The sequence below is a fragment of the Erinaceus europaeus genome, chromosome 12 (genome assembly GCF_950295315.1).
Source record: "Erinaceus europaeus chromosome 12, mEriEur2.1, whole genome shotgun sequence".
Classification (NCBI taxonomy): domain Eukaryota; kingdom Metazoa; phylum Chordata; class Mammalia; order Eulipotyphla; family Erinaceidae; genus Erinaceus; species Erinaceus europaeus.
The window spans coordinates 3,081,259-3,097,432 of record NC_080173.1 but is presented as its reverse complement, the minus strand read 5'-3'; the positions used below and the strand labels follow the sequence as shown (position 1 = coordinate 3,097,432).

Here is a 16,174-nt window from a genome sequence, read left to right as displayed (position 1 = left end):
ATTGGCAACCCTGGCAAATTTTGTGATGATTAAAGTGAGAGGAAAACATCTCTCCAAAAAAGAAAGGGGGTGCATGGGGGGGTTGGCATTGAGCAGATTGAAACAAAACAAACTTACTGCATTGCCTTAGACTATATAATTTTCAAGAAGGATAGCCAGTCTTTGCTATCCAGGATTTTGCTTTACTTAAATTCCTACCTTTTTTTTTTTTTTTTTGTTTTGTAGTTTTCTGTTAGTTTTCAGTGCTATAGGATCTTGATTTTATAAGCTTAAAAAAAAAAAAAGAAGCCTTGTTCAGCCTATCAGTGGAAGCTGGATGCTGATGTTTTAACTATGTAGCACTTTTTAGTTAGCTTAAGATTTGTAGGGAGTCAGAGACTTACTTAAAAAAAAATTAATTGCTGTGAAAATGAGTGGACTTTATTATATCAAAAAAGTAAGTGCACATTTCCTGTGTAATTAGCAATACACAGAGATTGTCTGGATTTCTCTGAGGAAGATTCATTTGTCCTATGCATTTATAATCTTTTTTTATGACACAATTATTTTTCGTATTTATTTTCCATTTTGTTGCCCTTGTTGTTTTTTTTTTTTGCCCTTGTTTTTTTATTGTTGTTGTAATTGATCTTGTCGTTGTTAGATAGGACAAAGAGAAATGGAGAGGATGAGAAGAGAGAGGGGGGCAGAGAAAGATAGACACCTGCAGACCTGCTTCACAACCTGTGAAGCAATTCCCCTACAGGTGGGGAGGGATGGTGGGGCTTGAACCGGGATCCAAAGACAGACACCTGCAGACCAGCTTCACCGCCTGTGAAGCGACTCCCCTGCAGGTGGGGAGCCGGGGGCTGGAACCGGGTTCCTTACGCCGGTCCTTGTGCTTCGCGCCACGTGCTCTTAACCTGCTGTGTTACCGCCCGACTCCTGCATTTATAATCTTTGAATTGTTAAGTATTTGAACAATTTCAGTCATCCTTCATCCTTTTTGATAGAAATCCATATTGAACTTATGAAGATACTGTATTTGCATGCATCTTGAATTATTTATTGCTTGTACATTTGTAGTAGCCCTACGTGTTTTCTAGTAATGAGCTTTGAAACCAATAACCTGGCATATTTAAATTTTCAGTAAAATAATAAATGCCACACAGTAAAGTTTTCATATAACTTTATTCTAAGTTGAACCCATAGGAGTTAATACATTTGCTTTGTTATTCGAGGACATTTTGTGTTTACTCTCTGTACATTAAATATGCACCAAATAGGAGTTTTGGGTGAATAAGGTGTTAACATAATTTACTTTGGCTTTTCATTTAATAACAGGAGATTTCAAATTAGAGAAGTCTAATGGGGAAGTAAGTGAGTCTCCGGGAGCTGGAAGAGGAGCATCTGGTTCAACTCGGATTATCACCAGGTTACGGAACCCTGACAGCAAACTCAGTCAGCTGAAGAGCCAACAGGTGGCAGCCGCAGCCCACGAAGCAAATAAATTATTCAAAGAGGGCAAAGAGGTGTGTTTTCTATGTAAAGCAAAATTCTCTGGAATGAGGTTAAGTTTTACCTGACATAGTTTAGAAAGTGAATGCGGGAAGTCTCATTTGGATTTTTTGCTCCTTCCAAGAGTGTAGTATTGGTAACAAGATGAAAATGTTAGCTTTCAGGGACCGGTGTAAGGATCCCGGTTCGAGCCCCCGGCTCCCCACCTGCAGGGGAGTTGCTTCACGGGCGGCGAAGCAGGTCTGCAGGTGTCTGTCTTTCTCTCCCCTCTCTCTCTGTCTTCCCCTCCTCTCTCCATTTCTCTCTGTCCTATCCAACAACAAAGCAACGTCAACAATGGCAATAATAACCGCAACGAGGCTGCAACAACTAGGGTAACAAAAAGGGGGAAAAATGGCCTCCAGGAGCGGTGGATTCATGGTGCAGGCACCGAGCCCAGCAATAACCCTGGAGGGGAAAAAAAAAAAAAAGAAAGAAAATGTTAGGTTTACGGTAAGTATACTTGAACAGTGAGATTTCAGCTATACACAGAAATGCTGTTAAGAGATTTATCTTTCCTTGCTGTATCATAGTTTTAGACAATATAATTCTAATTTTATGTGCTATCACGACTGTGGTAATGGGGGATTTATCAGTTGCTGGAACTAAGGCCTATGTGCGATTTTACCACTCCAGCTGACTTTTCATTATTATCATTATTATTATTATTTGATTTTAGCTACTGTTCTTCCTTCAGAGAGAAAGAGACGCGGTGCTCCCATGTTACATTGGGGTTTGAACATAAGCCTGCCTTTTTGCAATGCAGGCACCTTAACTGGTGTGCGCTTTCCTTGATTTTGTTTTGAAAACTCTTTCTTAAAGGTTTTATTTATTTTTGTGAAGACACCAGACCACTGCTCAATTCAAGCTTGTGGTTGTGCCGGCGTGTGTGGTTCTGGTACCTTGGATATGAAAGTCTGATGTGTTGCTTGCACCATCTTGCCAGTCCATTGCGGAGGTTCAAGAGTTGTAGATAATTAAATGTAGTACTAGCTATAATTCTTTTAGGTGATTTTTTATTTTATTTTATTTATTTTCCCTTTTGTTGCCCTTGTTGTCTTTTTATTATTGTTGTAGTTATTGTTCTTGGTGTTTTCATTATTGGATAGGATAGAGAGAGAAATGGGGAGAGGAGGGGAAGACAGAGAGGGGGAGAGAAAGACAGACACCTGCAGACCTGCTTCACCTGCTTTTGAAGCAACTCCCCTGCAGGTGGGAACCGGGAGCTCGAACTGGGATCCAACTTACGCCAGTCCCTGCGCTTTGCGCCACATGCGCTTAACCCACTGTGCCACCAGCCGACCCCCATTTTAGGAGATTTTTAAGTCAGAGGATGGAACTTACCCCTTTGGTAGCTGAGAGCAGTGCATGAAACAACAGTATCTCAACTTTGCTTATGAACAAAATGACTGGAGCTAGTACTTGTCACTATGGTGACGAGTGTCCATTACAGGGTAATGACACATCTTTTTCATTAACATCATGGGAGTTTTAAAAGACTGCAAGACATTTCTTATTAGCAAGCATTTAAACTCCTCCTGAAATAAAGTTTTAACATATGATGTCGGTAGTACTTTGATATTTTCTCTTCTAGTCTATTCTGTTTTACTGTCTTTTTTTTAAAAAATATTTATTCCTTTTGTTGCATTTGTTGTTTTATTGTTGTAGTTGTTATTGGATAGGACAGAGAGAAATGGAAAGAATTGGGGAAGACAGAGAGGGGGAGAGAAAGACAGACACCTGCAAACCTGCTTCACTGCTTGTGAAGTGACTCCCCTGCAGGTGGGGAGCCGGGGGCTCAAACCAGGATCCTTAAGCCGGTCCTTGGGCTTTGCGCCACATGCGCTTAACCCGCTGCGCTACTCCTGGGATTAACTTTTTAAAATCCCATTCTAATGTGTCCATGGGCTCTTCTACTATAAGACCAAGGTGATAAAAGGGACAGTGCTTCTCTCTTTCTCTTTTGTCATCATTGGGTTTCCACTGTTCTGAGCCAGTGAATTTTCAGATAAAAAGACCCCGCAGCACCTCAGCGTTTCCCAGTGCGGTGGGAGCCAGGCTCAAACCTGGGTCGCACATATGACACAGCGGAAGCAGTAGTAACACGTCAGCTGTTTTGACATCCAACACCATTTCCTTTTCCTAAACCAGAGCACCGCTCACCTCTGGCTTATGCTGGAGCGGGGCGATTGATCCTGGGACGCTGAAGCCCTAGGCATGAGAGTCTCTTTGCGTAACCATATGCTGTCTGCCTCCGCCCCCGACCCAACACCTTTCCTTTTTTTCTTTTCTTTTCTTTTCCTTTTTTAATATTTATTTTCCTTTTTGTTGCCCTTGTTGTTTTATTGTTGTAGTTATTATTGTTGTTCTTGATGTCGTCGTTGTTGGATAGGACAGAGAAATGGAGAGAGGAGGGGAAGACAGAGGGAGAGAAAGATAGAAACCTGCAGATCTGCTTCAGCTCCCGTGAAGCGACTGTCCTGCAGGTGGGGAGCCGGGGCTCGAACTGGGATCCTTACGCTGGTCCTTGCACTTTGCGCCACGTGAGCTTAACCCACTGTGCTACTGCCCGACTTCCCCAACACCTTTTCTTTAGGAATATGTGTTTTTGGAAATGGTACAGGTAATACCCTAAATTGAGGTAACACTTATATAATTAACTTATAGTTGAATGTGTATATTTGAAATACATAAAAGTGATTATTAATGCTACATCATAATATATCTATTTTTTTATTTCTTTTTACAGACATATTATAGTTGATAAATTTTAAAATATTAGTTTTAGCCTTTAACTTTTATGCTTCAGAGCACTGCTGAACTCTGGCTTATGTCAGGGTGGACAGTTGAACCTGGGATCTTGAGGCCCCAGGCACAAGAGTCTTACACTGTGTCTCCCACCTCAAAAGCAGTTAACTTATATAATGAGAGATAACTGATCTTAAGTTTATATCTTTAATAAAAAAATTGACTTTTATTTTATTGGCCAGGTACTGGTAGTTAACTCGCAAGGGGAAGTTTCCCGTTTGAGCACCAAAAAGGATGTTGTCATGAAAGGAAACATCAACAATTATTTTAAGTTGGGTCAAGAAGGGAAGTATCGTGTCTACCATAATCAGTACTCCACCAATTCATTTGCTTTGAATAAGCACCAGCACAGAGAGGATCATGATAAGAGAAGACATCTTGCACATAAGTTCTGTCTGACGCCAGCAGGAGAATTCAAATGGAATGGGTCTGTCCATGGGTCCAAAGTTCTCACCATATCTACTCTGAGACTGACTATCACCCAACTGGAGAACAATATCCCTTCATCATTTCTTCATCCCAATTGGGCTTCACACAGGTAAAGGAAATTAAGGTTCATTTAATTCTGTGACTACTAGTTAGTTACAAAATTGCTATTACAGGTATGTACTTGATAATCACTAATAAATGAACATGTCAGCTTAGTTGGTGTTGGGTGTTTGGAATGTGAGTGTACTTCCAAGTACACTCTAGAATCTTTAAGAAACAGTAGATTTTCACTTGCTTAGCTTAGAAGCACATACACCAGAAGATGAAATCATAATAACCTGTAATATAGATCGTTCTCAGTGGTAGAACACGTTTGTCATGTCTGAGTTCCTAAATATGATCCCAGCACCAACAAGATTGGAAGGGAAAATAAGAATGAAATCTTCATAATTGACTTGTGCTTTTACTTTAAGATGTACAAAGTGAAATAATTTCCTTTCTTCTCTTTCTTAAATATAGGGCCAATTGGATCAAGGCAGTTCAGATGTGTAGCAAGCCCAGAGAATTTGCTTTGGCTTTAGCTATTCTAGAGTGTGCAGTTAAACCAGTTGTGATGCTACCAATATGGCGGGAATCTTTAGGGCATACCAGGTAAGTGAATAATGGCCTATTAGAAACTCTTTTTTGAATGTTATAATTCATCCTAATGTATTTTAAAGGTCATATTATAGATTTTACACTTTTGGGCATCATTTTCATCCTCAGGTAAATATGAATGAACATTTGTTCATATTTATGATAAGGCTCAAGTGAAAAGATGGGGAATACGAAAATTATTGTCAAAAGAAAAAAATGTGCATATATATATATAGACACACATACTAAACTGAAAAAACACTCATGAGTTTCACATATGCATTCTAGACAATTCCATGCATCAAGTCAGGCATCTACTTTATTTACAGTTTGGTGTCTGGCCAGACATCGTACAGTTCTTAAGCTAACAGTGGTTCATTTCCAGCAGATGGTTAAAAAATAGAGATATCTTGTGACTTTGTTTCAACCAAGGCACTGCTCAGTGCTGGCTTACGGTGACGCTGGAGATCGAACCTAAGACTTTGGAGCCTCAGACATGAGAGTCTCTTTGCATAACCATTATGCTGTCTACCCTGAGTAGATTTCTTTAACTTTGGTTTATCTCTTCAACATTAACGGCACAAAACTGATAAGAGTTTATGGTGAAAAGTTTTTCATTATGATGACCGAAAATAATAATCATGTCTTTCCTGTCCCTGCAAAGGCGTAATGCTGTGCTTTAATATATATACATAATTTTTTTTAAAGATTTATTTATTCATTGATGAGAAAGATAGAAGGAGAGAAAGAACCAGACATCACTCTGGTACATGTGCTGCGGGGGATTGAACTCAGGACCTCATGCTTGAGAGTCTTAACACTGCACCACCTCCCAGACCACAAAATAAATATATTTCATAATGGTTTCTACATCTGTTTTATCTTACAAAGCAAAGTTATTTTATTTATTTATTTTTAACTATCTTTATTCATTGGAAAGAGACAGCCAGAAATAAAGGTTGAAGGGGGAGATAAGGAGAGAGATAGAGAAACACCTGCAACACTGTTTCACCACTCATGAAGCTATCCCCCTGCAGGTGGGGAGACTTGAACTCAGATCCTTGCACATTTTAATATGCAGCTTCCCCCTGCAGGTGGGAAGACTTGAACTCGGGTCCTTGCGCAATTTTAATATGCAGCTTTCCCCCTGCAGGTGGGGAGCCTTGAACTCGGGTCCTTGCGCATTTTAATATGCATGGTCTCCCAGGTGCGCCACCCATAAAGCTAAAGTTTTTTTACAGATCCACTGCTCCCAGAAGCTACTTTTCCCTTTTGTTGCCCTTGTTTATCGTTGTTGTTACTGCTGTTGTTGCATAGGACAGAGAGAAATGGAGAGAGGAGGGGAAGACAGAGAGGGGAAGAGAAAGACACCTGCAGACCTGCTTCACTGCCTGTGAAGCAACCTCCCTGCAGGTGAGTTGCTGGGGGCTTGAACCGGGATCCTTATATCGGTCCTTGTGCGCCTGACATCGGTGCGCTACCGCCCAGTCCCAAAGCAGAGTGTTTAAGAGAAATAAATCATGCCTGCTAAGCATATTCATCTAGTAAAGGCTGCTCTCAGGTGCTTTCTCCACAGAAACTTTACTTGTACTTCAGATAGTGAATATAGCCACTGCTGTCTATAGCAATATAATTACTATAATAATTATTTTCCTCTTGGGCTGCGAAGGTAGCACAAATGGTTGTGGAAAAAAAGACCTTCACACTTGAGACACTAAAGGTACCAGCTTCAATCCCTAACACTTGCATCATTATAAGCTAGAGCTGAGTGGTGCTGTCGTTAAAAGAAAATAAAAATACTGTTACCTTTATTAGGTTCTTTCTAGGATAATAAAATAATAGGGGGCTAAGTTACAGTGTTACGAATGGTGCCACCAGGAGAGAACTGCTATTTTAAAGTGCTCTCCTGTGATAATAGAGCGAGGAGAGAGTCAGAACACTTGTGAATCAAGCTATGCCTTTCTGCAGTTCCTTCTTGCACTGATCTCCAGACCTGCCCCCAAAGCATTCAGTTTGAACATTCTCCTATTCTGTAGTCACCCTATCACTATGCTGACGGCTCTGGTGCTACAGAGAAGTGCACTAAAGAAAACTAAAGCTAAGATAAATATTACTACAGAAATTCCCAGCACGCAGAACATAAATGACTAAATCATAGAAATATAAAACTTGAATCTATAAACATAAATTAAGGGAGGAGGAGTGGAAAGAAAAGAACCAGCGCTTCACTCTGACGCAGAGGACGCCAGTGTTCTTGGGTCTTGATGGTGTTTCCAAGTTCAGTAGCTCACTCACCCCTTCCACATTAAATATCCTTTTTGGAGGGCCAGGCGGTATAAACGCACATGGCACAAAGCACAAGGACTGGCATAAGGATCCCGGTTTGAGCCCCCGGCTCCCCATCTGCAGGGAGTAGGTTGCTTCACAAGCAGTGAAGCCGGTCTGCGGGTGTCTGTCTTTCTCCCTCTCTATCTTCCCCTCCTCTCTTGATTTCTCTTTGTCCTATCCAGCAACAACGGCAACAGCAATAACAACAACAATGGGAAAATGGCCTCCAGGAGCAGTAGAGTCACAGTGCAGGTACTAAGCCCCAGCAATAACCCTGGAGGCAAAAAAAAAAAAACACTAATAATAAATATCCTTTTGGGGTAATACTTTATTTTGGATAGTGACAGAATGGGGAAGGGGAAATAGGGAGAAGGAGAGTCCTCTGCAGAACTGCTTCACTCCTAAAGCATCCTCGCTGCATGGGGATGCAGGGCTCGAACCGCAGGTCCTTGCACATAGCACTATGTGTCAGACAGGTGTGCCACTGCGCAGCCCGCTTGTCTCCAGCGTATATAACCCCCTTTATCTGACGGACGTGGTGTCCTCTCAGCTGTTAAAGCATTGAGTGCCATTTGCTCTATCTGTGGTCTTTACTTCTTCCTTACCCTTGTTTATTTCCCCCCTTTCTTTTGATTCTTTTCTTTCTTTCTTTTTTTTTTTTTTTTGCCTCCAAGGTTATCACTGGAGCTTGGTTCCTGCACTACTACGAATCCTGGGGCTACTTTTCAGTTTTGTTCCCCTTGTTGTTTATCAGTGTTGTTGTTATTCCTGGACAGGACAGGGAGAAATCGAGAGAGGAGGAGAGAAAGACAGACAGCTGCAGCCCTGCTTCACCATTTGTGAAGCAACACCCCTGCAAGTTGGAGCCGGGGGCTTGAACCAGGATCCTTTCGCAGGTCCTTGTGCCTTGCGCCATGTGTACTTAACTCACTGCATTACTGCCTGGCCCCTCTCTTTTGATTATTTTATTTACTTCTGATGCATTCAGTATTTCCCAGCATATCTGTAGTAAACATTATTTCTATTTACCAGCATGCTTTTAGATGAGACAGAATTGTATGTATGTGTTTATATATGCTAACAGTGGCTTACTTTTTCAGTGTTTCATATTTGAGAGATCAGATTACATGTAATACAACAGTGATAATAAAGTGAACATACAGAAACTGACCACCAACAGTATTTAAAAGTAATATTATATGTCAGGGGAAATAGTTCAGACTGTCTGCATTTAACCAGGTGTGCCACTGTCCCATCCCCTGATTTAGTTCAAATTGTTGAAACGTGTTGGTGGTGTACGCAAGGCTCCCCACGGCTCCACGTTCAGTCCCAGCAGCAATACCAACGCCGAAACTGAAAGGTGGTCTGGTCTCTCTTTCCCTCTCTTCTGCTTCTCATTCAAATAAATCTTGTAGGGTCGTGTGGTAGCGCAGCGGTTTAAGCACACATGGTACAAAGTGCAAGGACCGGTGGAAGGATCCTGGCTTGAGCCTCCGGTTCGAGCCCCCAGCTCCCCACCTGCAGGGTGGTCACTTCACGGGTGCTGAAGCAGGTCTGCAGGTGTCTTTCTCTCTCTCCCCCTCTGTCATTCCCTCGTCTGTCGATTTTCTCTGTCCTATCCAACAGCAATGATAACAACAATAAAATTGCCACGTGGGTAATTTCTGAGGCTCAGTGCTCACATAACAAGTCTACTGCTCCTGGTGACACACTTTATTTATTCACTTTGGATAAGTCAGAGAGAAATGGAGAGGGGAGGGAGCTTAGGGAGAGATAGACACCTGCATCATCAGGCTTTTGTTCTACTTGATGATTTAATGTCTTTCCTTACTTAACCCCCTGACAAGATGGGGTAAAGACATGTTAAAACTACTGCTATAGGGAGCAGGGTGGCAGCGCAGTGGGTTAAGCGCACATGGCTCAAAGCGCAAAGACCGGCATAAGGATCCCGGTTCAAGCCCCCGGCTCCCCACCTGCAGGGGAGTCGCTTCACAAGTGGTGAAGCAGGTCTGCAGATGTCTGTCTTTCCCCCTCTCTGTCTTCCCCTCCTCTCTCCATTTCTCTCTGTCCTGTCCAACAGTAACAACCACAACAAGGACAACAAAATGGGAAAAATAGCCTCCAGGAGCAGTGGATTTGTAGTGCTGACACTAAGACCCAGCGATAACTTGGAGGCAAAACAAAAACAAAACAAAACAAAAACCTCCTGCTGTAGAGGCCAGGTGGTAGCACAGCAGGTTAAGTGCACAAGGCTCAAGGATGCCAGCGTGTAGGGAACCCTGCTCCCCCTCTGGCTTCCCACTTGCAGGGGTTGCTTCACAAGAAGCAGATATCTGTCTGTCCCCCTCATCTCCCAGTTTCTGTGTCCTGTCCAACAATAACAACAACAGCAGTAATAACAAGGACAACAAAATGGGAAAAATGGCCTCCAGGAGCAGTGGATTCATAGTGCAGGCACCAAGCCCCAGCAATTACCTTGGAAACAAAAGCAAAACAAAAAACTACTACTGTCATTTTACTTTTACCAGCTTGTTGACAATTTAAAAGAGTATTAGCTAATGTACAAGACAGTGAGAACACGCGTCAGAATTGCAGGAAAGCCCGAAAGCACATGGCTTTGGTTTAATGGCACTGGAACCTTCGTACATGGTGAGTCTTATATCCATATAAATGTGAAACTATGTCCCTAATAGTAGATAATATTGGAAACTCATGTTAACTCATTTAAAAAAATTTTTTTTTAAATATTTATTTTCCCTTTTTTATTGCCCTTGTTGTTTCACATTGTTGTGGTTATTGTTGTTGTTTTGATGTCATCGTTGTTGGATAGGACAGAGAGAAATGCAGAGAGGAGGGGAAGACAGAGGGGGAAAGAAAGACAGATACCTGCAGACCTGCTTCACCACTTGTGAAGAGACTCCCCTGCAGGTGGGGAGCCGGGGGCTCAAACCGGGATCCTTACACCAATCCTTGAGCTTTGTGCCACGTGCGCTTAACCGCCCGATTCCCTAAAATGTTTTTTTTTTAAAATATTTTATTTAATTTATTTATTCCCTTTTGTTGCCCTTGTTCTTTTATTGTTGTAGTTATTATTGTTGTTGTCGTTGGATAGGACAGAGAGAAATGGAGAGAGGAGGGGAAGACAGAGAGGAGGAGAGAAAGATAGACACCTGCAGACCTGCTTCACCGCCTGTGAAGCGACTCCCCTGCAGGTGGGGAGCCAGGGTTCGAACCGGGATCCTTATGCCAGTCCTCGTGCTTTGTGCCACCTGCGCTTAACCCGCTGTGCTATAGCCCGACTCCCCCTAAAATGTTTTTAAACAAACAGTAAGATGGGGCCGGGCATTAGTGCAGTGGGTTAAGCACACATGGCGCAAAGCGCATGGACTGGCTTAAGGATCCTGGTTCAAGCCCCCAGGTCCCCACATATAGGGCGCTCACATCACAAGCAGTGAAGCAGGTCTGCTGGTTTCTGTCTTTCTCTCTCCCCCTCTGTCTTCCCCTCCTCACTTGATTTCTTTCTGTCCTATCCAACAGTGAAAAACCCCAGCAGTAACAACAATATTATCAATAATAACAAGGGCAACAAAAATGGCCTCTGGGAGCAGAGAATTCATAGACAGACACCTGCAGACCTGCATCACCGCCTGTGAAGCGACTCCCCTCTAGGTGGGGAGCCAGGGGCTCGACCCTGGATCCTAACGCCCGTCCTTGCACTTTGCGCCGTGTGCGTTTAACCCGCTGTGCTACCACCCAACTCCCAAGCTTCCCTATTCTTTATCCCTCTGGGAGCATGGACCCAGGTTCATTATGGACGCAGAGGGTGGAAGGTCTGGTTCTGTAATTGCTTCTCCACTGGACATGGGTGTTGTCAGGTGGATCCATGTCCCCAGCCTGTCTTTGTCTTTCCAAAGTGGGGTAGGAATCTGGGCAGCTTTGGCTCCAGGACACATTGGTGGAGTTGTCTGCCCAGGGAAGTCAGGCTGGCATCATGGTAGCTTCTGGGACCTGGTGGCAGTAGTGAAGCTGGAGGGTTGACATTCCATGCCTGATGGTTCCGGACACAGTCTTGGTACTTTGGTCTCTCCCACTCTGTACCTTCTCCATTTGAAAATAATAGTAACAGCAGCAACAACAACAGTATTCTGTGGTTCTGTACTGAGCTACTTATTGTACAGCACTAAATAAGAAGCCAGAGCAGGGTATCTATAAAGTGGAAATAACTCTTCTCCCCAAGTAATGTGCTATGATTCCATCCATGTAAAGTTCAAAAATATGTATGCTGATATAATGTTACATTATCTTACATAAGACAATTGTGCTAAAACCTTAAAGAAATGCAAAGTATAGCTTTCTCCCTGTTTTCCCCTGCTCTTTCCATTTCTCTGTCCTGTCCAACAATGACAACATCAACAATAATAACAACAACAAAAAGACAACAAGGGCAAAAAAGGGAAAATACATAAATATATAAGAAGTTTAAAAAATTATAAAATAAAAAAAACAAAATACGTTTTGAGATACGTAACAGATGGTCAAAGAAAAATCAGAATAAAATATTAGAAAATGTTTGATTTGGGGATCGGGTGGTGGCGCAGTGGGTTAAGTGCAGGTGGCACAAAGCGCAGGGACCGGCGAAGAATCCCGGTTCGAGCCCCCGGCTCCCCACCTGCAGGGGAGTCGCTTCACAGGCGGTGAAGCAGGTCTGCAGGTGTCTGTCTTTCTCTCCTCCTCTCTGTCTGCCCCTCCTCTCCATTTCTCTCTGTCCTATCCAACAACGAATTGTGTCAACAAGGGCAATAATAATAACCACAACGAAGCTACAACAGGGGCAACAAAAGGGGGAAAAAGATGGCCTCCAGGAGCGGTGGATTCATGGTGCAGGCACCGAGCCCAGCAATAACCCTGGAGGAGGGAAAAAAAAAAAAAGAAAATGTTTGATTTGCATATTCCATGCTAAAACTCAAGTTCTGTAGCTGAGGCATAACCAGTGCTAAGTGCTATGTCAGAACAGGAAAACTAGAGGCAGAGTTGGAAAACCTTGGCCCTGCTTTGCTCCTTTATCCCACATGGCAGTGCTATCACTAGCGGACACATGGTATCTGCCAGTTCACTCCCACCCTTTTTAAAATGGTTTCTGTGACATGACTTGTTGGTAACCCAGTGTGGAGCGGGTGCAGAAAGGACTCTGGCGTGTCTGTGGTCCTGGGCACACAACTCGGGGCCTAGTGCCTGTGAGTCCAGACGCCTGTCCACCGCCGCCGCCAGCTGCTCTCTCCCACTTCTCCCCCACCCTTCTCCTTTTTGTTTAACCTGGCTCACCAGGATTTTCTCTCTCTTTTTTTTCTTATTTATTTATTGGGGAATTAATGTTTTATTTATTTATAGTTTCACTTCTCTCTCTTTTTTTAAATTATTTATTTATTTATTGGGGAATTAATGCTTTACATTCAACAGTAAATACAATAGTTTGTACATGCATAACATTCCCCAGTTTCCCATTTAACAATACAACCCCCACTATGTCATTTATCATCCTTCATGGACCTGTATTCTCCCCACCCACCCACCTACCCCAGAGTCTTTTACTTTGGTGCAATACACCAATTCCATTTCAGGTTCTACTTGTGTTTTCTTTTCTGATCTTGCTTTTCAACTTCAGCCTGAGAGTGAGATCATCCCATATTCATCCTTCTGTTTCTGACTTATTTCACTCAACATGATTTTTTCAAGGTCCATCCAAGATCGGCTGAAAACGGTGAAGTCACCATTTTTTACAGCTGAGTAGTATTCCATTGTGTATATAAACCACAACTTGCTCAGCCACTCATCTGTTGTTGGACACCTGGGTTGCTTCCAGGTTTTGGCTATTACAAATTGTGCTGCCAAGAACATATGTGTACACAGATCTTTTTGGATGGATGTGTTGGGTTCCTTAGGATATATCCCCAGGAAAGGAATTGCAGGGTCATAGGGCAGGTCCATTTCTAGCCTTCTGAGAGTTCTCCAGACTGCTCTCCACAGAGGCTGGACCCATTGACTTTCCCAGCAGCAGTGCAGGAGGGTTCCTTTGACCCCACACCCTCTCCAGCATTTGCTGCTATTCCCTTTTCTGATGTGTGACATTCTCACAGGAGTGAGCTGATATCTCATTGTTGTCTTTATTTGCATTTCTCTGACAATCAGAGACTTGGAGCATTTTTTCATGTGTTTCTCGGCCTTTTGGATCTCTTCTGTGGTGAATATTCTGTCCATGTCCTTCCCCCATTTTTGGATGGGGTTATTGTCTTGTTGTTGAGTCTGGCAAGCTCTTTATATATGTTGGTTATTAAACTTTTTTTTTTTTAATTTTTTTTTATATTTATTTTTATTTATTTATTCCCTTTTGTTGCCCTTGTTCTTTTATTGTTGTAGTTATTATTGTTGTCATTGTTGTTGGATAGGATAGAGAGAAATGGAGAGGGGAGGGGGAAGACAGAGAGAGGGAGAGAAAGACACACCTGCAGGTGGGGAGCCAGGGCTTGAACCAGGATCCTTATGCGGGTCCTTGTGCTTAGCGCCACCTGCGCTTAACCCGCTGTGCTACAGCCCGACTCCCATTAAACTCTTGTCTGATGTATGGCATGTAAAGATCTTCTCCCATTCTGTGAGGGGTCTCTTGGTTTGGGTAGTGGTTTCTTTTGCTGTGCAGAAGCTTTTTAATTTGATGTAGTCCCATAGGTTTATACTTGCCTTAGTCTTCTTTGTAATTGGATTCGTTTCATTGAAAATGTCTTTAAAATGTATGTGGAAAAGCGTTCTGCCAATATTTTCCTCTAAGTATCTGATAGTTTGTGGTCTAACATCCAAGTCCTTGATCCACTTGGAATTGACTTTTGTATTTGGTGAAATACAGTGGTTCAGTTTCATATTTCTGCATGTTTCAACCCATTGTTTCCAACACCATTTGTTGAAGAGACTCTGCTCTCCCCATTTAATAGTCTGGGCCCCTTTGTCAAAGATTAGCTGTCCATAGGTGTGGGGCCTCATTTCTGGGCTCTCAATTCTATTCCACTGGTCAGTGTGTCTGCTCATGTTCCAGTACCAAGCAGTTTTGATGACAATGGCCCTATAATACAGTTTGAGATCTGGCAGTGTGATGCCTCCGGTTCTGTTCTTTTTTCTCAAGATTGTTTTGGCAATTCTAGGTCTTTTCTGGTTCCAGATAAACATTTGTAGCATTTTTTCTATTCTCCTAAAAAATGTGCTTGGGATCTTGATGGGGATAGCATTAAATTTGTAGATGGCTGTGGGTAATATTCATTTTGATGATGTTAATTCTTCCAACCCATGAACATGGAATATCTTTCCACTTCTTTGTGTCTTTTTCAATTTCTTTGAGTAGTGACTCATAATTTTCAGTATACAAGTCTTTCACTTCTTTGGTTAGATTTACTCCTAGATATTTTATTGTTTTTGTTGCTATAGTAAAAGGAATTGATTTCTGGATTTCAATTTCTTCTAACTTAGTGTTTGCATAGAGGAATGCCACTTATTTTTGAATGCTAACTTTGTAGCCGGACACCTTACTGTATTGCTCACCAGGTTTTTCTCTCTTTTTCAAAAATGTTTCTTTCTTCCCTTTTGTTGCCCTTGTTGTTTTATTGTTGTAGTTATTACTATTGTTACTGATGTCGTCATTGTTGGATAGGACAGAGAAATGGAGAGAGGAGGGGAAGACAGAGAGGGGGAGAGACAGACAGACCCCTGCAGACCTGCTTCACCGCCTGTGAAGCGACTCCCCTGCAGGTGGGGAGCCGGGGGCTCAAACCGGGGTCCTTATGTCGGTCCTTGCGCTTTGCGCCACGTGTGCTTAACCCGCTGCGCTACCGTCCGGACTCACCAGAGTTTTCTATCATTGGGGCTCTTTTCTGCCTTCCTGATTTCACCATTTCTAGTTGGGTTTTTTTTTTTTTTTTTTAATTGAATGAGAGGGAGGCAGAGAGACACTGGGGTCCTACAGTGCTGCTCCGCTGCTCAGGAAGCTTCCCATGCAGGCAGTCCCGTGAGCTGGCTGGGCTCAATCCAAAGTGAAGTGTGTGCTCTGCCCGGTGAGCTGTCTCTCCCCCTGTAATGTCTCTTGCTCTTGAAACAGAGACAGAGAGATAGGAAGGAAGGGAAAGATGAGGGAGAGATGAAGGGAGGGAGGGAGGGAGGGTACAGCTAGCTTAGGCATTCTTTTCAAGAAGTGAACCCAAAGAAAGAAAGAAATGTCTGGAGCCGAGTGTTGGCACACCTGATTGAGTGTACATGTTACAGTGCATAAGGTCCTGGGTTCAAGCCTCAGTTCCCACCTGTAGGGGGAAAGCTTCACAAGTGGTGAAGCAGGGCTGCAGCTGTCTTTGTCTTTTTCTCCTTACTATCCTCTCCCTCCTCACAATTTCTGGCTTTCTCTATCCAG

The 16,174-nt window shown here is 42.8% G+C and overlaps 1 protein-coding gene across 16 annotated transcripts in view; it reads left to right on the top strand.

The window, feature by feature from the left end:
• BPTF (bromodomain PHD finger transcription factor) overlaps window positions 1–16,174 on the top strand; it is a 133,151-nt gene that overhangs the window by 48,577 nt on the left and 68,400 nt on the right. For all 16 annotated transcript variants that reach the window (XM_060202606.1, XM_060202604.1, XM_060202605.1 and 13 more), the window contains 3 exons: window positions 1,321–1,508; window positions 4,524–4,879; window positions 5,290–5,421. In XM_060202606.1, coding sequence (XP_060058589.1) covers window positions 1,321–1,508; window positions 4,524–4,879; window positions 5,290–5,421 — 676 coding nt within the window. The remainder of the gene's footprint in view (window positions 1–1,320; window positions 1,509–4,523; window positions 4,880–5,289; window positions 5,422–16,174) is intronic.